General features: G+C 36.4%; 1 protein-coding gene and 1 long non-coding RNA gene across 3 annotated transcripts in view; one reads left to right on the plus strand and one right to left on the minus strand.

The window, feature by feature from the left end:
- Nucleotides 1–2,962, minus strand: part of LOC135207457 (uncharacterized) — a 227,372-nt gene extending 224,410 nt beyond the window's left edge. The window contains exon 1 of the long non-coding RNA XR_010312967.1: nucleotides 2,688–2,962. This is a non-coding gene — a long non-coding RNA (uncharacterized LOC135207457). The remainder of the gene's footprint in view (nucleotides 1–2,687) is intronic.
- The window catches only part of LOC135207455 (major facilitator superfamily domain-containing protein 4A-like), a 61,476-nt gene that overhangs the window by 10,123 nt on the left and 23,858 nt on the right, over nucleotides 1–27,495 (plus strand). The window contains exons 1-3 of one of the 2 annotated variants that reach the window (XM_064239181.1): nucleotides 3,186–3,311; nucleotides 10,494–10,616; nucleotides 15,251–15,353. In XM_064239181.1, the coding sequence (XP_064095251.1) occupies nucleotides 3,275–3,311; nucleotides 10,494–10,616; nucleotides 15,251–15,353 (263 nt within the window). In that variant the 5' untranslated portion in view covers nucleotides 3,186–3,274. Of the gene's footprint in view, nucleotides 1–3,185; nucleotides 3,312–10,493; nucleotides 10,617–15,250; nucleotides 15,354–27,495 lie in introns of those variants that run through there. The other variant, XM_064239180.1, reaches the window with a different exon arrangement.

Here is a 27,495-nt window from a genome sequence, read left to right on the forward strand (position 1 = left end):
ATACTTATCAATTATAAGCTCCTTTTGGGTGTGAGTGAATATAAGGTATGATACATCCCAGTAACTGCCTAATTCTTTATAAGTTCTGTGATCATTACTGATCATACATGTACCGCGCATTTTATCCACCACTTATCATGTCATTTATGAATTCTTGACAGTTCAAGATGGATTGTTTTTTGGGTTTTCCCTTAACCATATATCTTTTATCCCGCTTGGGTCACCAGTAACAGTTGTGATATGTGGGGTAAGGGAAATACAAAAATGCAAGTGGTTTACATAAGTTTTGGTTAAAAAAATAATAAAAAAAAATAAATTAAAAAATAAAAAAAACATCCAGAACATCTGGATGTTTTCTTTGATGATTGTTACTTGATCATGAACACAGTTTAGGTAAGCTAACTGTGATGAAATCCTTGAATGAAACATCTTGCTTGATAATTGCCAAATTTTTTGGTTGCTTTGTGTTATTATAAACTCAATATTTAAAGAAGATCACATAAATAATATATATTTCTCTGGTTTCTATAGTTTTCCAAGTCAGTTTCCTTGGCTAGCCAGGATTTTAGGGTGGTCTATAGGATACAAAGTCTAGGTTAGCCTGGTCGTAATTTCTGTGCGCAGGATTGTGGGATTACTGTATTATTGTCAGGTTAGGATGCATCTCTGTAAGGGCACTCCATTAATCTTTATTTTTCCAACTCACAAACCCCTGCCAAGACATTTTGGGGATGTGATGGGTAACCAAGAATTTTCAACAGAAATGTAAAACTTTTCAAAATCACAACACAAACTATCAGAAAAACTGTATGTAACATTTGCTGTAAACTATATACTTAAAATTAACATTAACTACTTTCTGTGTTGAGCAAAAAATTTATATATAGTACATAATTACCTATTTGTGACATGTATTACTATTATCATTAAATTTTCTCAAAATTTAAAAATACATGGATACAAGTGCAATTTTCAATAAAGCTAGAACTATGCATAAAAGTCTAGTAATGTATAGCAATATCCTTGCATTACCTCTGCCCTTGCATTTATATCAATCTTACTATAGCATAACAAAAAACTTTCCTTCTATGAAATAATCATAAGAACTGCCAAAAAAATACATATTTCTTCCTATATTGTTTGGAACTCCCAAAAAAATACATATTTCTTCCTATATTGTTTGGAACTCCCAAAAAAATACATATTTCTTCCTATATTGTTAGGAGCTGCCGAAAACATACATATTTCTTCCTACATTGTTGGGAACCGCCAAAAAATACATTTTTTTCCCTAAATTGTTAATAAATAAAAACTAAGAATTATCATAGTTTAATAGTACCACTCACTACTCACTAACAACACATAAAGTATATTTCACCACCACGATCACATTTTGTCCACTGCCCAGTTCAAACAGGCTAACTTGTAAGCCTATTGGCATCTGTGATTTTTTACATAACTACAAGGTGCCTTCAGAATAACACACAAAAGCTAAAATTAGGCTAGTGTTGGACTAAGGACTGGGGTCTGCCTTGTTAAGAAACGGAGAGATTTTTTTCTTTCTAATAGACTGTCACACTTGTGTACATGGTATGTCTATGCTGACTGCGTATATTTACAACAATTCGACATGGATTATGAACTGGGGGCATTACCTCCTGTGAGAGTCAATGGACAAGATGCACTGTGATAGGCTACATGGCATTCAGTGAATATTAGGTTTATATGTGTATATTATCAATTTTTATGTGACATATGAAAATGACATTCACTCTTCGTCATACTGGTTAAGTCATTATATTGCTTTAAGTCTAACAAAAATGTGGAACCACAGGGAGAAACCATTGTTTAACAGTCTTGGTAGGTTTGGCAGAAGCACAAGACTACAACATATAACCAGGTTATGTAGGCTATGCAATAAAGTATTGTTTTGGTTAATCTAAGTAATCGAGACACGGCGGGTATTTCTTGAGACATTGCGGTTTCCTATAGTATTTAGGTTGCATATTAACAATTTAACGTTAGTTTTTGTCAGTCGGCTGTAATTAACCTAGAATTTACCTTTGAACTCTATCCTACAGTAAGGGGGAGCCCTGCTGATTTGGTAGGGCCTGGTACCCTACGTAAGGTCAGGTGAAGAGATAATGTACCTACCCCTCCATATTACGTACTACTTCTTATTCACCACCTAAAAAATTCTGTGAGCGCCACTGGCCTATTAGTATGAAGGGAGGAGGTTATGATAATTTAACAAGCCATGCAACCTGAAATGAATGTCAAAATTTGTCCAAACATCAGCAAAAATTATCAATAAAACCATACTTCAGGGTTGTACAAAAATGATGGGCTAAAAAGTCATTAAGTACAGTCTGGCTATCAATCTACTTAACCCAATATAGGTAGTAGGTAGTACCTAGGACACGCTAGATTCTTCAATTAAAGAACTGGACTAAAACCTACAATGGTTACTTCATAAACTTGGGTTTAATATAAGGTGGTAGGCCTATGCTTCAACTTGAAACTTTGTAAATGGCTTTTCATTTACAAAACTACTAGACCACATCCTAGTACTACCTAGGTAATGCCTACTGTGAATTCTGTCATTCATCTCCCGTTGTCGATTTCAACATTCATCTCTCCTACATTTCCATGTACCCATAACAATGTGTTAACCTAAAAATACTTACCTCACTCTGCTAAGGGTATTGTAGTCCTGTACCTTGTGAAAACTAGGCCTCCGATCTCCTCTCATGGGGCAACTGAGACTAAGGCCTAGGCCTATACCTAGTTAGTACATGATGGCCTGAACTTCCCAATAAGCTAATCTTTCTCCCAAACGTAGATTAGCCACTGTTGGAGTCAAATGCCGTTTTATCTATCTTGATTTGTGTTCTAAGCTTTCGCATAAACCAAAGTATTAAATATATATTAAACTAGGCACATCAACAAACGAAAACCGAATGTAAACACGGAAAGTGAAACATGAAATTGGGGCCAAATGAAAACTTTCATAATGACTATATGGGTTATAAAATATATTCATTTATAATATCCCCAAATAATAACAATATTTATAATGATAAATATAGCTTAATGAATGTTTTCTTATGCAAGTTATTATAACGATGCCTCTGTAGTCCACATCAGTATCTCGGTTGACTCTATCGTCAAGGTAAACAATTAGTGCAGATTAGTGTTTATTGGTTAGAATTCAGATGTCTGCAAAGGTCTGTGGGTCAGTGTAACCAGCTGTAGTGAATCATTGAATAACAGCATGCAAATCAGGCTGCGAAGGATAGTGATAGGAGAAGGTAATATTTCCGATGTTAGACCAATACAATTTACATCCACATTTTAGAAGTGTTTAACAAAATTGCAACATTTAGAAGCATTTTTTAATAGCTGAAACTAATCAATTTTGGAATTCGGTTAGACCTAGCGTATGCCCCGTAGTCCACAACCCTTTTTATTCCTTTGCTGCTCCCTGTTCATACTCTGCCATCTCACTCGCCACTCTTTTCGAACAGTTGTTTGATGTTCCTCCTGTTGCACCTATAAATCCCTTTTACTCTCAATTTCTAATTCAGCGCTGAATGACCTCATAGATCCCAGTGCTTGGCCTTTGTACTAAATTTTGTATTCCTTTCCTTGCCACATCTAAGGAATAATAGCATTTGTTTCTCTTGGATGATAATCGACATTGGCCGCCCAAGAACAAGAGGTTGCTGGCGCAAGGCCAATTATATACCGTCTCATGTAGCAAACTAGTAAACCCAGCCCTGAATACGCTGTTGATCCATAATACCAATAAAGCCAAATATTTTTTGTTGTTGACCTGAAGCATAACAATTCACGGATGTCATAAATATATATATATATATATATATTATATATATATATATATATATATATATATTATATATATATATATATATGTATGTATGTATGTATGTATGTATGTATGTATGTATGTATGTATAATGTGTGTGTATGTAGATTTATTTACCAAGCTTCTATGTACTTTTTGTAATAATGCCAGTGCCCTCAAATTCATCTCTCACTGCAAACCCTTACACCCAATTTGAAAAACTGACGTTTGTAACAGGATTGGAATCCACACCCGTGAGGTTATCAACTTATCTTTGACCACTCAACCACAAAGGATTTAAGTATACGAAAAAATTTTCAGTAGAATTCTTGTACATTTTACTCGTGCTGTAGACCCATTCGTACTGCCATGTGCTTGTGGCATCTTAGGCTGAAATATACAAATGGGATCTGCTGGCCACTTTTTGCCTGATATGTTAGTAATTTTCTATAGCCACTATAAACAATTGATCAATATGCTACGATTGTAAGCTGGGACTAGAGTAATTCAACAGATCGTTTTATATGTCTGTATGATTGGGAATAAACATATTCTTGGGAGTGGTGAAGGTTAGCGTACATCGCTGACGTATCGGGTGCGGTTTTGTCATATAGGGGGGTCATTAACCCTCCTTGCTAAAAAGCCGCCATTCACGCTATCGTTTTTGTGTGGTTTGCTGTCGGCCATGAGGTCTCATTGTAAATTAAACCCGTGATAACTGGGTTCATTTTCGCTCTCGATAAAGTAAGAATCTTTTGTAGAAAATGCAATACCTTAATTTTTTTTCCAAAGTAGTGTTGGTATCGGCTGTCCATCTGTCAAGGCATAAGAGAGAAAGAAATTTTTTTAGCTTGGAATATAAAATTACCTTGAGCAAATCTACAAGTATTAATGAATAGGGTCAGCTTGCTGTAGTTATATAGATGAAGGTCGGAAACTATATGTTTTTAGTTTACGTGTGTACGCTCAGGATGCTGTGATATCTAATAACAATTGGCTGCTTGGAGTCTGAAAAGTGAAAATCCCCAATTGTCAGGGGGGGGGGGGGGTAAATGCTGCTTATTGCAAGTTCCTTGCAATCATAGGATTAACGTTTCAGGTACAACCTACCGATTTTCCCCAGTGACGCGTGGTAAAGGACAAATGAAATGCCTTGAAAATAATAGCAATTTTGAATATTGTATTCTTCATCGAAGCAGAAAGCAATGTATATCACTACGAAAACGGGTATCTGGTCAGGCACGTGTTGAATATATAAACTGGCAAACATGACGCAGAAGGGGAAAACAGAAACTGATAAACCATAAAAATAAATTACAAGTTACAGTATAGACTATAGAGGATAAAGAATTCGGCAAAAGAATGAGATAAGACACAATTTCGATTCGTAATTATTGATAATAAAAAAATGTTATTGGATAAGTAATATAGCTTCTACATTCCTGGTGGTCTATAGACATTCTTAGTGTTATCGAAATGCATCACTTCCATAACCAGATTTGGGTTACGTACATTCTTATTTTTTCCTGTTGTGTGTGTTTGTGTGGCCTTTCCAAAGGAGCTCATTAGTTTTCTGTAACTAATAGTTGTAGGAATAAAAAAATAATTGCAAATTTACTCTTAACAAATCATTTACACTTATACATATTTGATAAAATGGTCAAGAATCGGTCATTTTAATTCCTTTCTTGTTAATCTGGCATGAAGTTTGATATGTTTTCCATCGGAATAAACGCACCGGTATTTTGTGTCTAGACTAATTTATTCATGAGAATCGGGTAAATGCATTTGCTCCCGCTTTGTTTATATGCGAGGTTCAATTTATATGGTTTTATCATTATTTATTTACTTATTTGTCTATTTTTTCGTTCTTTTAACCTTAGATTTATGCTCAAAATAGCGATATTATATTACTATATATATATATATATATATATATATATATATATATATAATATATATATATATATGTGTGTGTGTGTGTGTGTGTGTGTGTGTGTGAGTGTGTGTGTGGGTGTGTGTGTGTGTTAATAATCCTCTATAACATAGCATAGCTGTCTGTTTAATGTTACGGAGGATGGTTGTTTTTCTCTGAAAGGGAATTGTAGTTGTGATCATTTGATTGGCTTAAACAGACAGCATTTTCAAGACAGACTTTCCTTTCCTTACAATGGCCTGTTCGTAAAGTAATTGCAATTAATACAGAGAGAGAGAGAGAGAGAGAGAAAGATTACGAAATGATCTTACATAAAGGACATCGAAAAAAAGGGCAACAAAATCACTCCCGTTTTCGTATCAGGGAATCAACGAAGATTGGAAAAATAAGAAACTAACAGCGAATTATTCTACAAAGAAAAAGTAGCAGTTAGTAATCGAAATCCGGAAAAGAGATGAAGAATAAATATGAGAAAAATTCTACCTCCTTGGCCTCAAAGGCTCCTGTGACCAGGGAGGAAGGAAGAAGGCTACAAAGGGCGAGGGCCTTAATTAAAAGATTCTTTACCGGGCAATCGACCGTAGGTGTTCGACGGGAAAAAAACGACACGAATTTTCATTTTCATCACCCGGCATTGGTTACATTTTTTACACGTTAAAACGGGGCCACACGGTTGGTGTGTTCCTACATCCGTGCTTTGATGGAAATTCAGCGAAAGTTGAGGCCAGTTTAGTTGCAATTATCACGATATACGGAGGTGTAGATAAACATAATATAAAAATACACCGTATATTTATCCATGCATATTTACATATATATATATATATACTATATATATATATATATAGATATATATATATTATATATATATATATATATATATATATATATAATATATATGTGTGTGTGTGTGTGCCATCTATTTTAGTTCTTTATTTGTCCAGCAAACCTCTACCTAAATCTTTTGTCCTCCCCTTGACTTCTCTCATTACTCCATAATTAAAATCATTATAAAGATCCACGGAGATATACCACATCCTTGTGTCAAGCCTACTTTTAGACAAACCCTGCTTCTTTCTAGTCTATATATTCTAACTCGAGTCCATAAGTTTTAATATATATATATATATATATATAGCTATATATATCTATATATATCTATATAACTTATGAGCTCGTGTGTCTAAAAGTAGGCTTGACACAAGGATGTGGTATATCTCCGTGGATCATTATAATGATTTTAATTATGGAGTAATGAGAGAAGTCAAAGAGAGGACAAAAGATTTAGGTAAAGGTTTGCTGGATAAATAAAGAACTGAATGGAGTGTGGGTTGTCCAATGTTTTCAAATGATTTTTTAATTTGGTGATTGGGAAGAGACGCTGTATAGACTGGTGAAAAAGTTGAAAATATATTAGTTTAACCAGACCCCTTTGCTGATTAACAGCTCTCCTAGGACCTACAGCTTATTGTGGGATCCGAACCGCATTAAATCGAGAAATGAATTTCCAATCTCCAGAAATACATTCCTCTGATTCCTCGCTGGCGGCAGCTGGGAGCGAGCTCGGGCTACCAGATTGGTAGGCGAGTGCACAACCGACTCGGCCAGTGAGGAACTACAGACTGGTGAAAGAACATGTGTGTGTGTGTGTTAGTCGGTGGAATGAGTTGACAGTGAATGTAAGCGTTAGGGTGTGATGGTTAAACTATTATATGCTTTACTTTTCTGCTGAAAATGGATGTTCTTTTGTAATATATCAGTTAACTGAAAATTGAATCACCCTTCAAAAGGTTTTTGACGTTTGATCATACAAAAGTGAGGCAGTATAAAACAATCACGTTGGGTGAAAATGCATATATATATATATATATATATATATATATATATATATATATATATATATATATATATATATATACATACACATACAAAAGTGAGGCAGTATAAAACAATCACTTTGTGTGGAAATCCATATGTATATGTGTATATATATATATATAAATATATATATAGCGTCAATAAAGAAACAAAGGAAATTATCCGATTATGCCGTGAACATAAAGCATTGTAGTGAAAACCGAGACGAATAAAATTGCGAGTCCCATCTGTTTGAAGTGGCAGTGTCGGAAACATCATGGTTTCTTGCTGCAATGCAGCTTTTCAATAATGAACATTTCCCTAATTCCCTCTCTCTCTCTCTCTCTCTCTCTCTCTCTCTCTCTCTCGTCTCTCTCTCTTCTCTCTTCTCCATCTCTCTCTCTCTCTCTCTCTCTCTCTCTCTCTCTCTCTCTCTCTCTGTATGTATTTAATGGATAATGTACACACCTCGTATTTTGATCTATTTCTTCTTACATCATAACTCAATTTTAATATTTGTTCATATGTTATACTCAAATTCAATTCACTTTTAAGGATAATTCGTCACTTGTTTAAGAAATTTCTCTGTACATTTTGCCTGTGATTTGATCTGACCTGAACGAAAGCTGTTTGTTCCCCTTTCTTGGAGATTTGATTTGAAAAGCCAAGAAAGGAACCACTTTCATTACCTAATACCGCCTTCCCTGGCCTCCCCAGAGGAAAACGCCGTTGCTTTGTACAACTACATCCCGAGTACCGACGAAGAGCAGCCCAAGAGAGGTAATAGCTGTTTTTCAAAGGTGTCCTGCAACATCCACAACCATGGGACTGATGATAAATAGGGTGTTGTATTGTGGAGAGAAGTATGAGCGGATGTTGTAATCTGTCTCATTCGAAGGCTCTATGTTGGTGTTCTTGTGGCTGTAGTATCTTTTAGCACGAAACAGATGAAACTCGTGAGTTTGTTTTGAAGTCGAAATATATAATTGGAAGTCGCGGAATCCCTTAACGATGAAAACGTTACTAAATTAATGAAAAAACAAAAAAGTAACAAATAGCAATCGAATTCCTGCTGAAAGATACAGTACTCCTCACTTGTTTTTATAATATAATTTTTGACGTCTATATTCATTACCGTAGCCTTTGAATCTAGACGACATTTATCTTTTATAAACGAATAAAGCATCCGTCACCTAAACCCCTACCTCAGCTATAACTTTAGTCTCATGGTACGAATTTTAGGACGAATCAACCCACAGTAATCTTGGCTGCTTTGCAAGCGAGCGAAAGACCGCAAAGCGCTTCTCGTTCCTAGCACGACTGAAAGGAACGGGGCGGCGCCAATCTTTGCAAGTGGTCTCCCATCTTTATTCGAGACGGGATTAGGTGCTGAAACCGTCCATTCTTTTCTTGGCTTGCTTTATTCAAGATGTTTTCCAAGGACGTGGCAAGGCCACCACGCGTTCGCTTCCATCGGATGGTTAGCGGCTCTCACGAGAATTAACTCTCAACTCCCGAGAGAGGATCGGGTGTCTGTATTGTTCTCTGCTTCTTTCTTCCTCAGATCGGGATTTTGCAAAAGATTTTTAAATGTTTTCGCTTTTGTAAAATGCATATATATGGTATTATATGTATGCTATATGTGCATATATAAATGTACAAACATATGCATGTATAAACACATGCACGTGTTTATTATTATACACTTTTTTTGTTTGTTTGGACGCAATATTGTTCTGCCAACCGGTTCACTCTACATATTTTCATTGAAATTTTCCTTCCATATTGTTATATGCCCTCAATAAAACGAATGAATGGATCGTTTACTATCATGCTCCGTTTGAAAATGATTATTCCATTTTCTACGATGTGATATATTTTGGTGCTATTTTCGATTAAGTTCCAGTTAAAAGTGACCCGAGTTGATACGTGATTGCAATCAAATGTAGAACGCAATCTGCTGTTAGGGGCTTTTTATTTAAACGTTAACAGAAGCAATTAATCGGATGCAGAGTTACAGTTAAGAAGAATTTAATACCTGCAAATACTTCACATACGTAAATTCCCCATTTCTGTGGCAGTGCTTAGTTTAAAAAACGTGAATGCCATCTTTTTCTGTTCATGATCGAGAACAATTTCTTCCTGAATTGATTTTGAATAAGGCCAATTTTTGCCCAGTTCAGAAAAGTGGTATTCTGTCTTTCACTTTTATTAATCCAATAAACATTGAAAATTAAATTAAATTAGAAATTTAAATTCACCTGTCAAAGGCCGCGGATAATGTAAGGTAACAAGACTTTATATGGGCCATGCCATTGTCAAGAAAGGGGGTTCATTTTCATCGATAACATAGGCAATTTCGTTATAGAGGAATTTTCCAAATTGCAAAATGGACTTGAAATTAAAGGATTTTACGTATACGGCATTAGATTCCGAACGGTAAGGACTACTTTCCAATTCCGGTAAGTAAAGATATAATCTCTGAAATGGGATGTGAATTTACCCATTGTGCAAAATATTCTCTGTTATTACGAAGTTTCATCATCGTCGCTTGACGATGATGATGTAAACCATTTCTTTCTCTGATTATTTTCTGTTACTTCGCTCTGAATATTTGAAGCTTATGAGCAGTATTCTGCAGTACAGTGCTTTTCATCGTTACCATTTTTTCCCGCTAGTTTTTCCCGCCAGTTTTTCCCGCTTTGTTCTTTGCGGAATAACGCAACATACAGCCAATTGCTTCCCTCCCACCCGCCCTCCCTAGACCACCTTCCTCCTTTTATACGATCTCCATTTCCATTTTATTCCCTGCCATTTGTGTCATGCCAACAGGTGGAGCGGCCAAATTTCGAGATCTGTTCTGGCAGCACCGCCTCCCCACCATCACCTACTGCGCCGTCTTCTGGTCGTTCGGGATGTGCGTGGCCTTCCTGGGACCTACGCTCCTGGAGCTGTGTAAGTCAGAAAAGTGATGCTAATTTCCCTTGTTTATTTCATTTTACAGAGGTAGATAGATTGAAAGATGTAGATAGATAGTTAGATAGATTTCAGAGTCGTAACGACTTGGTTATTCGACCTGTACGTGTGACTTTTATCAAATAAGCTTCTGGCCAGAAAATATCTAAAACTCCTGTGTGTTATTCTTTGACAATTTCTCTTTCTCATTAAGTCGTGTATTGGGCTTTGCTCCGCTGATTGTGAATAATTTGTTTGTTTTGAGATTTCGTCTTATGATCAATGTATTTAAATAGTCGCGAAAGTTTTTTTTTTATTATAAAAACATAATGTGCCCTGATTTATTTGCAACTTCGTGACGATGATCCCCAGACTTTGCTATGCGAATCCAACCTAGAGTTTTCGTCCTTTAGAATTAAGCCCTTTTGAGGATTCGCCCTACTGACGCTATAGTAGGTTACCTTTAAGAGAAAGCCGTTATAAAGGCAAGCAATAGTGATGAAAATAAAAGTGTTTGGATCTTTGACCGGTATATCCGTTTCATATATTGACTTCATATTTACTTCTTAAATTTCCTGGCGTGGTCCAGTTATGGTATCAGCGTAAACAAACGATGTCAGTTCTGCCGGTATATTATCGCTGCAAGAATAAGATAAGCCTGTTGCAATAAAGAATGAGAACGAAGGGCAAATTCCTATTAGGGTGAGATCAGTTGACTCGCCAAATTGCTATTTAAAAGGGTTACAAGTATAATCTGCTTAATAAACAGGCTGCCATAAGCCAATCGGCCGAACGTATTCAACGTGAGTAGAAAAAATTGACAATTTTCGGGAGCATAATCCACAGTTGATGACATCATCATCACAACATCATTAGCTCTTAAAATAACCTCAGTCTTCTTATTGCATTTGCATGGTACGTGGTTGAATAACCTTTGACCCTCTCCAGTTAGCGAGATTGGATTTGAAAGTTCATATGAGCAGCGAAACCCCCTTGGAAATCAGAGGCCATATTTGTTTCCGTGCATGACTTGAATACCGCTGGGAACTTACTCTTGGCTTTTCACGTTCGAGAAATTTGGCGCTCCCTATTTTTCTCTCTTTCTGCCTGCGCGCTCGCGCGTGCGTCTTCGTGTAATTGGACAAAATTGTTATATTTCTTACCCATCTAACGTTAATTTTACTCATGCCATTGGCTTGTTTGCCAGATCATTTCACTGCATTATTAAACACATTCACTTGCACGCACAGTATGTATATATATATATATATATATATATATATATATATATGTATGTATATATATGTGTGTGTGTGTTTGTTTGTTTGTTTATTATTGTATTCATATAGAATTTGAACTGCATCTTATGATACAGTGAAAAGCAAACTTGAGTAATATTTTATTTCGTATTTCAATACTCAGTAATAATTCATGACACTGTCTTTTAACGCAGTGTGCATTGTATATAAAGCACATCCATGTTTCTGATCATCCTTTGCATTTAGATCATCAGGGAACTAAACCATGCAATGTGTAGCACTATAGATATTAAGTTGATTCTAACAGTTTTAACTCTCTCTTTTACGGGAAGTTTTTTTCTAGCTGTGACCAAGTTATAGAATGATTTGTTTTGTCATGTATTTAGTTAAAAAGTTGGAACTTCAGAACTTCAAACTTGGTGAAAATGCTTTTATACTTTTTCAGTGAGCAGTTCACACGAGTCTCATTTCAATTGTTTACTTGATTTTATCTTATTTGTCTTACTTTGTTTACTGTCGTATATGGATTACTCTTCAATTCTGACTTTCTTTTTCCGTACTAGACTGTCTTTCATGTTGGGTTTCTTGGACTTGCAACATTCCGTTTTTCCAGATAAGGTTTTGCTTGGATAATAATAATAATAATAATAATAATAATAATAATAATAATAATAATAATAATAATAATAATAATATATGTTCATACGTTTGAGAATAGCAAGCTGTACTCTATGTAAACTACTTAATATTGTGATATACCAGATGTTTTTCTCTATGATTTCTAGGGAATAGGCTTATAAAACTATTTGCCCCTTACATTACTTGCGCTAATAATTCGACATTCTGATGAAATGCTCCCAGTAGTGAGGCATTCCTGGTAGAGTCTATAGTAAAAGTTTTCTCATCAGCTCAGAGTGTGAGGTTCAGCTGAAACGCGTATGGCATACAAACATACATCAACGTAGCAATATCGCCAAGACATTTGCACTAAATAATATGCATATATTTACTATAATGAGTCATTTACTTTCATTTTTTCAACAATGCCTTACTCTCCGAAGAGCAATCAGTTTCACATCATATTTATTCATCCGTATATCTTGTAATTCCTTTCCGGCCATTAACCTGAATTGAACTTAAAATTTTTTTTTCTGTACGCCACTATAGTAGACTCACATCAACCGTGCATCTGATATCTAGGCCACCGTGCATTTGATGTCTAGGCCAGTCCCTTACGACGCTCCTGATTGGCTGTTGATAAGCCAATCACAGGACTGAAAACTCTCAGTCTCATCCTGCCTATGTGAACTCTCTCGAGAGACTGAGAGTTTCCAGCCCTGTGATGGGCTTATCAACAGCCAATCAGGAGCGTCGTAAGGGACTGGGCTAGACATAATGAACTGATGTGAATCTACTATACTATCCCATTGAATTGGAATTATATACTACTGTACCTTCAGTTTAGTCCCACTCACCAATCTTGTATATACCTATTGGCTCGGGCTGCCGTGCATCAAGTACAAGGCAAACAACAAGTTAAGTTTTTATTGCTGGTGCTACCATTTCCATGTTCTACGAGTAAATATAAGTTTTTTACGTCCCCTTACATTAAGAAAGGGTTTTTTCCTATGAAGACTCTGTCTTCCATTGTACTTTCCACCCTCTATTAACAGTTGATTCATGGTGGAACTGCGAGATTTTCGTTCTGTTACACCTTTAAAACCTTTTAATGTTCATTTCAATTTCAGCGCTAAATGACCTAATAGGTCCCAGTGTTTGGCCTTTGGCCTCAATTCTATATTCAATTCAAAGTAATAAATGAACAGATTTTTTTTTTTTTTTTTTTTTTTTTTTTTTTTTTTTTGCAAAGTGGACCTTTGTTTCACCACCAGTATTCAAAAAAACCATTATTTTTATTAATAGTATTTAGTTGAATGCGATAGCTATTTACAAACAACTTTGATTTGTAAAAAAAAAAAATCCCATCTACTTCATTAGCTGATGTCATCGCACTGTTAATTTCAATTTCTGTTATCTTTGTTCTTAGATCCTGAGTTCTTCAAATTTTCGTTCAGGCTAATAATGGTGAAGCGTGTTTTTCCTGTGCATTTAATATAATTCCATGCATATTTGCAATAAAATACATATATAAATGTATATATATTATATACTCATATATATATATATATTATATATATATATATATGAGTATATAATATATAACATTTATATATGTGTGCATTCATTAATCCAATGACCCCTCAATTCTTCCATTAACTCGCCCGTTTTGGATGTCTCAATCTATAGATCTATCTTCATACATATACTATAATATATATATATATATATATTATATATATGATCTATATATATATAATATATTTATATATTTGATATATTTATATATTATTATATATAGTATTATATATATATCTATATATCTCTTTGTATTAGATATATATATATATAATATATTATGTAATAATATATAGTATATGTATGAGATAGAATATACCGATTTGAGCATCCAAAACGGGCGAGTTAATGGTAAGAATTGAGGGGGTCATTGGATTTAATTGCAACACACACACATAAAACCATATATATTATATATATATCTATATATATATATATATAGGCAATATATATATATATATATATATATGTATTTGAAGATAGATATATAGATTTGAACATGAAAGTAATTTAGTATGGAGAATTGAGGGGTATTTGTTAATGAAGATTAGAGGACGTAACCTAATATTATTTTTATATATAATCCACACGAGATATTATATAATCATATATGTTAATTATTATTTTATACTTTATAAACATATATATATATCTATATATATATATATATATATATATATTTAATAATTAATAAAAATTGATTATATAAAATATATATATATATATCTATAATATAATGTATATAAATCGTATAATGTATGAGTATAAGATATATAGATTGAGACATCCAAACGGCGAGTTAATGGAAGAATTGAGGGGGCATGATTTAATGCAACACACACACATAAACATATATACTATATATATATATATATATATATATATATATATATATATATATACATATATATATATATATATATGTCTGTATGCTGCATGAACGTATGTAACAGCATGCATAGACACACACACAGATGCAAACATACTTTCTCCGTGTGTAAAAGACACACACACATAGACACGTAGACACATACACACACACACACACAGAGGCAAACACACTTACCCGGTCCCCAAGAGGCTATGGTAATTGCAGACTTCGGTATACAGATTTACGGGAGTAACTTTTTTTCCGTCGGAACACTTACCTCTCCTTTTCCTTTCATCCCCCGTGTGCAGCCTGCCGCATCTCGTCTGTGTTCAGCGCCATGTCCTGGATCTCCTTCTCCCAGTCTCTCTTCACACTCATCGGTTCAGCCTGCGGAGGTCTGCTAATCCAAAGGTAAGGTGGGAAATAAATTCCGAATGTGCTCTTGTGGTACGTTCTGGTTTCTTCCTTTCGCCCAGTCACGTTTCTCTGCGAGGCCAGAACGTCTTTTAATCTTACTTCTTTTACAGAGAGAGAGAGAGAGAGAGAGAGGAGTTGTCCTGTCTAGAATTGATGGTGTTTCAGACTTTCGTAGATTCGTTTGCTTTAGAAAAATTCTGAGCTATAAAACGTGACGTGTTATTTGTCCTTGTAATAAGTTTTAATCTTACTTCTTTTACAGAGAGAGAGAGAGAGAGAGAGAGAGAGGAAATAACCTGTTTAGAGTTTGCGGTGTTTCAGACTTTCGTAGATTCATTTGCTTTAGAAAAATTCTGATCTAAAAAAAAATACGTGGACGTGTTAATTTTTCCGTTCCTTGTAATAAGTCCTTTTTTAATCTTTGACTTTCTTTTACAGAGAGAGAGAGAGAGAGAGAGAGAGAGAGAGAGAGAGAGAGAGAGAGAGAGAGAGAGAGAGAGAGAATATCCAGTTTAGAGTTTGCGGTGTTTCAGACTTTCTTAGATTCCTTTGCTTTAGAAAAATTCTGATCTAAAAAACATGTCGTTTTATTCGTCCTTGTAATAAGTCTTTTAATCTTACTTCTTTTACAGAGAGAGAGAGAGAGAGAGAGAGAGAGAGAGAGAGAGAGAGAGAGAGAAAGAAAGGAAATATCCTGTTTAGAGTTAGCGGTGTTTCAGACTTTCTTAGATTCATTTGCTTTAGAAACATACTGATCTACAAAACATGTTATTCGTCCTTATAATACTTCATTATACGCGATCCTTGGTTTATATTCGAAAATCTTTTCAACGCGGCAAATGTACCACATTCAAGGATCAATTAAAAACAGCTCTGCAAAGATATATAGAGCTGTCGCAATCAGAGCTACTCGCCGTCGTTGTGATCCCAATTTTCTGTGAAGCGAGAAGCAGACATCAGAGCTCGGGAAAACGGGACAAAAATGAGAGCTGATTCCGCCTTGCGGTACACGCGAGACCTCTAAACTGAATTAGGTCCTGCGGAACGGTGGTGCATATTTTCTGTTTGTCCCTCGCCGAATACAGCTAGGCTCTTCCTTCCTTTCCTTCCCTCTGCTGGTAGGATTTTCACAAAACTTTTACCGTCGTTTCTCGAGGTAATATTGTCTTTGCGAGTCAGGCGCTTAGCTTAACGAGAGTGCTAAAAGCGTTCTAACGATCTTTTCTATCTTTTTTATATGCGCAGTAAAAAAGGGAGAAGTTTCCGTTGTTTAAAAACGTTTCTGTGTCACTGAAAACGAGATTCCTTGTACAAGGAGATGCGTTTTGTAATAGATGTTGGCACTTATTTCGTTAATTACTTTTGGCTTTACGGTACCTTAGAAACCCAGAAGTAAATCTGGCGCCGGTACTGATACCCACTGAAGCGTTTTGCCTTTACGTTACAGGAAGAATAATTCACGGCATACAGAATGAACTTGTTTATTTCTTTTATTGAGTTGCGGTTCACGTTATTGGTTAAGGATAATTTTGTAGCTAAATTCATTATTTATGAATCATGATAATTTGGCTATAAAGCCAAGCGCTTTGCACTGTCAGCCATTCAGCGATTAAAACATTGAAAAATAGGGAGTTATTGTGGTTCGACAGCAAAATGGAAGAAAGGCAGTGGAAACGGAGGTAGAGTAAAAGGCTAAAAGGTGGTTGTAGCTAGGGTTCACGGCGACGCTGCAAACAACCTTTAGTAATGCTTACAGTTCACCATGTGAGGGGCATGGACGGCACTAACTTCCTACGGTAAAAATAATGTATTACTGAAAAATCGTTCCCTTGATTAGGGTTAAATTAGCCTTCTTTGCGTTTGGTAGTATAAAAGATGCAATTAACAAGTGTTCAGTATTGTAAAGTAATTAAAATATCTTATTACCCAATATATTTCATTATAATATTGCTGACTGATTCCAATGGAAGACCTGAGTTACATTTGGTTGTTGAGTATTAGTAATTCGTCTATAATCATTTGACCTCCATTTTTAATCTCATGCCCCGAAAGTACAGTTGTTCTCGAAAAATAAGCTCCAAAAACAACTAATTAATAGATAAATACGCTAATTATATTAGGCTCTAAACTGTGGAGGCTAAGATTCCACTTTCTTCTATAAGTGAATTATTGTTATTATTTAGAAGATGAACCTACTTCGTATGAAACAATCCCACAGGCGTCATTGACTTCAATTCAATCTTCCATTAGAAAGAAGCAACAGAAAGTAGCACCTCGGTGGCGTGGTCGGTATGGTGTTGGCGTGCCATCTCGTTGGCCGCGGATTCGATTCTCAGTCATTCCATTGAGGTGTAAGAGATGTGTATTTCTGGTGATAGAAGTCCACTCTCGACGTGGTTCGAAAGTCACGTAAAGCCGTTGGTCCCGTTGCTGAATAACCACTGGTTCCATGCAATGTAAAAACACCATACAAACAAACAAAAAGCAACAGAAGGTAAAAGGAAATACAGAAAGGAGAGATCACTTATTTAAAAAATGAATTAACAAATTCATAAATAAATAGAGAAAACGTCGTAAGTAAATAATTACAAGAAAGGGGAATTGTAATTACAAGAAAGGGGAATAGAGAAAATGTAAGTAAATAATTACAAGAAAGGGGAATTGTACTAGGGTAGTAATGCATTACATCTTCGTTGAACTTTTAAGGTTCGAATTACGCGAGGAGCTTGGCACTGCAGAAACTAGGGTGTATCCTGAGTAAATTAAATGTAGCTTAGTTTTACCAGACCACTGAGCTGATTAACAGCCCTCCTAGGGCTGGCCCGAAGGATTAGATATTTTTGCGTGGCTAGGTACCAATAGGTCACCTAGCAATGGGACCTACAACTTATTGTGGGATCCGAACCACATTATATCGAGAAATGAATATCTATCACCAGAAATAAATTCCTCTGATTCCGCGTCGGCCGAGCCGAGAATGGAACTTTGGACCGCCGGATTGGTAACCGAGCGCGAAAACCACTCGTTCAACGCGGAACTGTACCCTGTGTAAAGTCAACAGGAGGGCAGTCCAATTTGTCGTTTTGTACATCGCTTTACCTTGACCAATGATGATTTATCATTCCTTGATTTCATTAGGCCTTTCGATTAATCTAAATCTTCTTCTTTGCTTTTCTCTCTCTCGCGCGCGTGCGATTGTGCATACATTCAGTCACAAGAATGTGAAAGTTTAGATATTAACATGCCCTCGTTCATTGCATCGATAGAATTAGAATGACGACCATTATGAATCACAATTAAGTTTGTACGTGTCTGTGGACAAAAGTGATTGAAGTGCCAGCTTTTTCTAATTTGTTCTCATGCATGTTTCTTGACGTGGTTAAATCATCTGTGAATAATGTGAACACGTAGAACTAAGCATATGATGCTTTGAAACGTACACCGCCTCATAAATATCCTGTATATGTTTTATTACGCTGTTAAAGTCTGTAAATAATGTGAACACGTAGAACTACAGTAGATTCACATCAACCGTGCATTTGACGTCTAGGCCAGTCCCTTACGACGCTCCTGATTGGCTGTTCATAAGCCAATCACAGGGCTGGAAACCCTTGAGAGAGTTCACATAGACAGGATGTATGTTCCACCTCTCCTGAAAGACGTATCCCTCAGGAGACGTGGAACATACATCCTGCCTATGTGAACTTTCGAGAGAGACTAAGAGTTCCCAGCCCTGGCATTGGCTTATCAACAGCCAGTCAGGTGTGTCGTAAGGGACGGGCCTAGACATTAGATGCACGGGTGATTTGAATCTACTATAACCATAAGATGCTTTGAAACGTACACCGCCACATATATAAAAAATAAAAAAATTCTATCTCAGAATCCGCGTCCTACAAAACATAACTGTTCCACGTCCGTCGAAAGATGCTAAGAGTGATGGAACGTTACCCTCCATTGACCCTAATGGGGAAGCCGCAGGGACAACGAGTTGATTTAGCAAGTTAGAATTCATACCGGGAAATTCTAAAGGCGTCCATTGCTCACTTACCAGCCCAATCTGCGCATTTACTGCTCTTCATTCTCATAGATTTATCTTATGAAACCTAGTGTTCCTTGCGTCCTTCAAATAATTTTTTATTTTTCTTTTACTGCTACACACAACCAAGTCTCTCTCTCTCTCTCTCTCTCTCTCTCTCTCTCTCATATATAGATATATAATTCTATATATATAATATATATATATAATATATGTATGTATGTATGTATATATATATACATATATATATATGTGTATATATTTATATATATATATATATATATATATATATATGAATGCCCTTTCTCTCTTTCTGTATGGATGTATATAAGAATTCTCTCTCTCTCTCTCTCTCTCTCTCTCTCTCTCTCTCTCTCTCTCTCTCTCTCTCTCTCTCTGGATATATAAGACTGTCTTTATTCTTGCACTCGAATTCTGCCATCGTGGAATCATCTACAACGTTAACCAAATGTTCAAAATATAGTATAGTAGTTTATTTATCAGTGAAGTAATAGACCTGTTGCGACAACTCTGTCTGCTATTAACTGAGTAATAAAAACGAATGGCCAGAACTCGTAATAAAAATCCCGCCTGTTATGGGAAAAATATAACGAAAAGGAAGATTTTGTAAAATATATATATATATATATATATATATATATATATATATATATATACACACACACACACACACACACACATATATATATATATAATATATAATATATATATATATGTATATATATATATTATATAATATATATATATATATAATATATATATATAAAAGAATGTTTGAAACTAAGAAATATTTTTCTCATCACACAATTAGTAAAAAAGTAAACTTATTTTGCTCTCACTACGGACCGTTATTAAAAACGATATTAGAATGAAGCTAATTTATAATATACTATATGTAGGGGATGAATTCATATATGTCAGTGTGAATTAATGGACGAAATTTGAAATATGACGGAATATTCCTAAAAGAAAAAAAAAAGTTGGTTCTCTAAGGTTGCTAAAGAAATCTATTAATGAACCAGTAATGTTTTTGTATCGTAATGGAGAGATTTGTATCAGTACTTATCCCGATATTTCCGTTTGTTCGTTAAAGCAAACTATTCCTTAAAAATCTTCGAACGACGGCCGAGAGAATCTCACAGAATGAGACTTGATTTATCAAAAGTCTGCGGAAATGTTGTGCCAGTTTTCATTTGATGTATCTACGGAGAGATTCTAGGAACTCTTATGTATAGTACTAAATTTATCATATGTATACTATGTATAGTACTACATTTATCATATTTATGTGGTGTATAGTACTAAATATATTATATATATATATATATATCTATATATATTATATATATGTGTGTGTATAGTACTAAATTTATCATATGTATACTGTGTTAGTACTAAATTTATCATATGTATACTGTGTATAGCACTAAATTTATCATATGTATACTGTGTATAGTACTAAATTTATCATATGTACACTGTGTATAGTACTACATTTATCATATGTATACCATGTATAGTAATAAATTTATCATATTTATGTTGTGTATAGTACTAAATTTATCATATATATACCGTATATAGTACTCAACTGTGTACAATACTAAATTTATCATATTATATACCGTATATAGTACTCAACTGTGTATGATACTAAATTTAGCATATGTACACTATGTATAGTACTAAATTTATCATATGTATACTGCGCATAGTACTAAATTTATCACATGTATACTATGAATAGTACTGAATTTATCATAAGTATAAGAAAAAAATTGGATTAACGGGAATGAACAGATGCGTCCTTTAAAATATATCTCCGGAGTTCAGTTGTCTCCTCTCCTCTTTTAACGGAGCCATATCAACCAAATGCTGTGTTTCCGCGTCAAGCCAAAAGGAGACACAGGACGCGACTAAGACTGATTAAAACGGTAGGAGAGAGAGGGTTCCACTGACGTCGCTAGTTCTCCTTTCTTTATGTGTGTGTGAAGACATTCCAGGTTTCTTTGTTTTCCAGTGTGGGTTACGTGTACTTTATATATATTACTCTTGCGAAGTACTATGGCATTATGGTGAACTATATAAGATGATGATGAAAGTTGGTATGTGTGATTGTTCAAAATTTTCTGTATCATAAAACTCCAAGAAGTTGAGTTTTACACCTAAGACTTGAAAACCCTTCTGCTTACGGATAGATAATGGTTTCAGAAGTGCAGTTAAGCTTAGGATGGCCTAAACCTTATTCTAAATTTTAGAATAACGCCATAGTGAAAAATGCAAAAGTTTACTAACTTTCACGGCAGGACAGGTAATAGGACTGATATGAAAGGATTCTTGGTAGTGTAGACAAGGAAGTACGTGGATATAATGAAGCTTCTTTTTTATGAGAAGTTCAGTAGTTACGCTATACAGTGACGGTGATCCGTACTTTGCGTAAAAGTGGATCTCAGACAAAGGTGTATCATGTTTCAAGGTTCTATAGTTTTATGGATGGCTTTATGGAAGGAGTCAAGATAGTGGCGTGAGATGGAGCTACAAGTTTTAGGGACATTAAAAGACGTCTTGTAGATGATGCGGTGTTGTGTGGTTAGAAAGTCGAAAAACTTCGGAATTTTATGTGGAACTTTGAAAATGTTTATTAAAGTTGGAAGGGAATGTTAATAAAAAAAAAGGTCAAACTCGTGAGGTAATTAGAGTAGATGGATGAAGTAATTTTGGTACATATGATAGTAATTTATTCTTATAGGTATTAGTAGAAAGTATAGTAGATTCACATCAACCGTGCATCCGATGTCTAGGCCAGTCCCTTACGACGCTATTGATTGGCTGTTGATAAGCCAATCACGGGGCTAGAAACTCTTCTCTCGAGAAAGTTCTCATAGGCAGGATGTATGTTCCACCTCTCTTTAGAGACCAGTCTTTCAAAAGTATCCCCGAAGAGAGGTGGAACATACATTCTGCCTATGTGAACTCTCTCGAGAGATTGAGTTTCCATCCCTGTGATTGGCTTATCAACAGCCAATCAGGAGCGTCATAAGGGACTGGCCTAGACATCAAATGCACGGTTGATGTGACTACTATAGTAGACGATGGTAGGCATAAATCCGATTCATTTCGAGGAATAAGAAAGGTACCATTAGCTCTGCAAAAGCGCTTTGAAGAGGAATGTTCACATGATGAAGACAGAAGGCCTGAAACTGTCATGTGACGTATATAGGTCGGTTTGGCCAGCTGGTCAACGTGAAAAGATAACCAGACTGTTTTGAGGTATTTCTTAAGATCAGAAAATGGAAGAATGTAGAGAGGTAAAATGAGTGAATAAGCCGTACGTATCGTGTGAAAGAGGGAGAGGGAGGCATACCAAGAGCGGCCTGAATTGTGTAGCAGAGATATTAGAACTGAGAGCGAGGGTGCATCAACATCAGAACATCGTTGTGTCTGGCAGATGCTTTCATGAGTGACTAGCAAACCGACAAGTAATTACGGACCAAAACAAGGAACGCATGGATATATATATATATATATATATTATATATATATATATATATATATAAATGTGCGTGTTATGTGTATATATAGTATGTATGTGTATATGTATATTGGAGAAGCCAACAGAAAAACGGATACGAAGTATTATTGTAGGTTCAACACACGAATGTACTGTGCACTGATTTACTTCATTATACATACATTATGTATATATACGTATATATGTGTGTGTATGTATTTAGATATAGATATATATGTGTGTGAATACGAACTACGTTCCATTGTTTGGTTTATAATTAAAGTTGATGCCTTTCAAGTAAAGTATTCACGTTTATCATTTCCTTATATCCAGTAATACAGAGCGAATACGCATTTTTTGCCGAGATTAGGTAGCACTGTTCAATTTGTGGATGACATAAATTAACTTTTACTCTGAAGCCACTTTCATTTTTTCATCAACCTCATAACAGTAATCTGTGCCGGTTCGTTTCCAACGCTCGCATTACCAGACGGCATCGCCTTCTCTTTCTCCCACATGTAAATGAGAGGATTACTTCGATTCTCATGTGAATGCGAAATACCTTTATTTTCCATTCTCTGGCACAGCGATGTCTTGTTTTGAAAATCCCATTACGGAATGACCTCCATCAGCGATTGCATAGACCAAAAAAACAAAAAGTAAAACAAAAGAAAGGAAGAAAGCGCATCATGGCAGCCGCGCCGTAAAGAAGCACTCTCGAAGGCATATCTGGAACCTACGCGGTGCCTTCAAGGGAATCAAAAGTCAAAGGCAGTCGTTGATTAAGGCGCATGGTAGGACTGTGTGGCTCCTGCTCTTGCATCCAAACAGTCGGTCATATCTCCTTTAAGTCTTTCCTGCTCTCCAGTCTTTATTTACCTCCCTTTCAGTATTCCCGCCTGCCTTTGTCTCCTGCTTCGACATTGTTACTTTTTTTCACGGCTTTCGTTTCTCTATCCATTTAATCGAGTTTAGCTCTCTCTCTCTCTCTCTCTCTCTCCTCTCTCTCTCTCTCTCTCTCTCTCTCTGATTTCTCGGTACTACGTTCAAACTTTTACGTGTGGATTGTCTGTATTTGTTTCGGCTCTAAAAATAGACGTTAGGGACTTCTGTTCTTGCTTTCCACCGTGTAGAAATTAAGGCGACACGTCTACTACTATCAACAGCTTAAACGTTGTCGTATCCCCTGTTAAAGGAGACGGGGTAGTTTAGATCTTTGTCGTTTCTTACGTGTGAGACAGTTCTCCGTTAATGAAAGAGGAGGAGGAGGTCGGGGACTTCCTGGAAAGGACAGTGTGTATTGGGTGTGATATTTATGAGGCACTTTACCATTATCCCCATCTCTTGCTGAGAAGGATTCAATGGGACGCAATGACTGACGTGATCTGTGGGGTGAAAATGTTGTTTCTCTTGTTTTAGTTTTCTGTAAAAGAAAAACCCATTCAGATGGCTATTTGTCTGTACGCCCTCAGATCTTAAAATCTACAGAAGCTAGAGGGCTGCAGATTATTATGTTGATCATCCATCCTCCAATCATCAAACATATCAAATTGCACCCCTCTCGCCTGGGTAGCTTTTAATTTATTTAAGGTTAAAGTTAGCCATGATCGTACGTCTGGCACCGCTGTAGGTGCCAACGACACAGGCCACCACCGGGCCGTGGCTGAGTTTCATGCAGCATTATACGCTGCAAAGAAAATTCGACCGCGCAGTAGAAACTTCAGCACACTTTTTATTTGTTTATTCTTCGCCAGAGTTCATTTTGCCTTCCCTTCAGGGAATTATAAGCTAATACCGTAAAAGTCATTTGTTTATGTTTGGTTTTTCAAGTGGTTTGAAACATTTATTGACTCAACAGAGAAGTTAATGAAAACGACTTATTTATTTACAGCGTTGTTGCCCTCGCTACCTTCTAGGTAAACAAGTACATGTGCAGAGTATAAATGAAACCTCGATAAACTGACTCCTCGTCCAGGTAAAATGGGGCACCAAATGAGAAAGCTGAATATAGGAAACTCACTACTAATCTATACTAATGTAACACTTGCATATTATGAATCAAACTTCACTGCCAGCTGACATAACCATGTGTTTAGAAGCAGAGAGCTAAACTTCCCAACACAGTAAGGCAGAATAGGCCCGTTGTGTTTCTTTATTCGTCTGTCTTTCATATCTAGGTTAGGAGGTATTGTTCATGCCAGCTGGGAGCTCGTCTCGTTCCGTGGGTGTACAGTGCTGACATATTGCGCGATAAGAGCCGTGACATTAACCAAGCGATGTTACGTTCATTCTCTCGGGAGACTGTTAAACTGACCTAGTTCCTAGAACAGATGGTGCCAGCTGCGCCCATTTTGATGTGATTTGCCCTTGATTTTGGAAGGTTAAGCGTGAGATCAGATTGCGTTTTGACTCGCATGGAAAGGTTTTCGTGACAAAAGGTTGCATAAAGCGTGCACTCTTTCAGTACTGCATGTACATATCCGTGCACCTCCTTCAAATTGATGTGGGACTCATCTATCCTTGCGTGGAGTATAGCTGTCGCGCCTTGGAGGTTCCTTACTCAAATTTCATCTGATCAGTGGGCCCCCCTCTTAATTCTAACGATGATTCACCAGAAAATCGTTCTGAGGGCCCCACCTTCTACTGAATTACTCTTTGTGAGATTCTTGTCGACATGCAGCTTCCGCTCTCTCTCTCTCTCTCTCTCTCTCTCTCTCTCTCTCTCTCTCTCTCTCTCTCTCTCTCTCTCTCTCTCTCTCTCTCTCTCTCTCTCTCTCTTTCTTGAAATCGCTGTACAGGGCAGCTTTCCAGTCCAACAAATTCTGTTCAGAAGACACGATTAGCATGAACTTCTATTCCTTGAATTTTCGTTTACAAAGACTTTTTGTAATGGGGGAATCACCAGAAAACCTCTTCACCACTTTCCGAAAATTACCGACCTTGATTTCGACTGCCATTCCCATCTCAGTCTCTTTAATGGGGAGTTTTCTCTCTTATTAAGGATCTCTGTGATTGTGTCAAATTGTATTCCTTATTAAGGATCCATGTAAGTGTGTCAAATTGTATTCCTTATTAAGGATCTCTGTGAGTGTGGTAGATCTTACGCATTGTATATATGTAAAACTACATTTTATGCAAATTTTTTCCAGTTTCAACTGGTGACATTATTCCAAGTACCAGACTGGATCCGCCCTGCCCATGGAAAGAAAGGATTAAGCATGCATATTCTTTCCCACTGCCTGGTCCATTTCCCCCCCTCTCTCTCTCTCTCTCTCTCTCTCTCTCTCTCTCTCTCTCTCTCTCTCTCTCTCTCTCTCTCTCTCTTTAACCATTGGTCTCCTTCATGTCAATAGCATTATAACCCGACCCATGCTAGCTCTTCCTTCAGTCCACCCTCTCCCCATTCGGCCCCCATCATGCCCCCCACTCTCCTCAACCAATCGTCCCCACTGGGACCCACATTAAAGGGGAAAGATGATTTCGGCAGCTACATACCGATCCCCCAAACTTCTACTACGACGAACAAGGCTAAGATTCCATCGTTTAGTGCAATCGGGATTGCTACGTCGCCGCTCAAGATTTTTCGGTGGGTGGAGGCGAGCGACTTCGGGTGTTAGGAGGGACAAGGACGAGGACGATTTGTTGTTGTTGTTGGAGATGGAAAGAGAGAGAGAGAGCGGGGGCGGGAGGCAGATAGAAGGAGAGGAAGAGAGGCAACGGGTTGTTGCGCCTCTCTTTATTCGTAGTCACGTCATAGGGATTTTGTTTGCCCACATTCATGCTGAGCATGATTTCCAAATGGAGTCTTGCAATTTGCTCGCGGAATCGTCCGCGCTCCGAAGACGCTCCCTTCTCTCTCTTCCTTCTCCTTTTTCCTCCTCTCTTCTCTCTCTCTCTCTCTCTCTCTCTCTCTCTTCTCTCCTAACTTTTTCAGACGGGAAAAACTAAACGAAACTTTTCGAAAATTTGAATGCCACTTCGAAAAGAAGCAAGCGGGGCCTGTTGTAAAATAATGTCATCGGTCTGTCCATTGTACAAAGTTCGTGCGGGATTGTTTAGTTTTCCGTGAAAGGAGCTGAGAGTGGATAGACACATTTTGACATGAATTATTTTTATATTCATATTGACGTTGCAATTATTAGAGGTTAACAATGATCTGCGCAACTGGACTGCATTCACAAGAAGATTCTGGACGAAAATCTTCCTCAGAATGTGACTCGGATTGTCCTCTTAATATTATGAGCAAAGTTGTCTTTACTGAATAGTTTTGCGAAGTCTATTTTGTTAAACCAAGAACTCCAACGGTTATGTGCGAGATTACGGCTTTACAAAAGTTTGATTGGTTCAATTTATCTTTCAGTAAATACTACGAATATATTACCATCTTTTCTAGCGGTAATGTGTTTATTGCCTTTATTTATTTATGTTTGTCTGGTCCCGTTTATAAGTTGTATTAGTTATATATATATATATATATATGTGTGTGTGTGTGTGTGTGTGTGTGTGTGTGTGTGTGTGTATGTATGTATATTATATATATATATATATATATATATATATATATA

The sequence above is a fragment of the Macrobrachium nipponense genome, chromosome 32, assembly GCF_015104395.2.
Source record: "Macrobrachium nipponense isolate FS-2020 chromosome 32, ASM1510439v2, whole genome shotgun sequence".
In the NCBI taxonomy this organism is placed as follows: Eukaryota; Metazoa; Arthropoda; class Malacostraca; order Decapoda; family Palaemonidae; genus Macrobrachium; species Macrobrachium nipponense.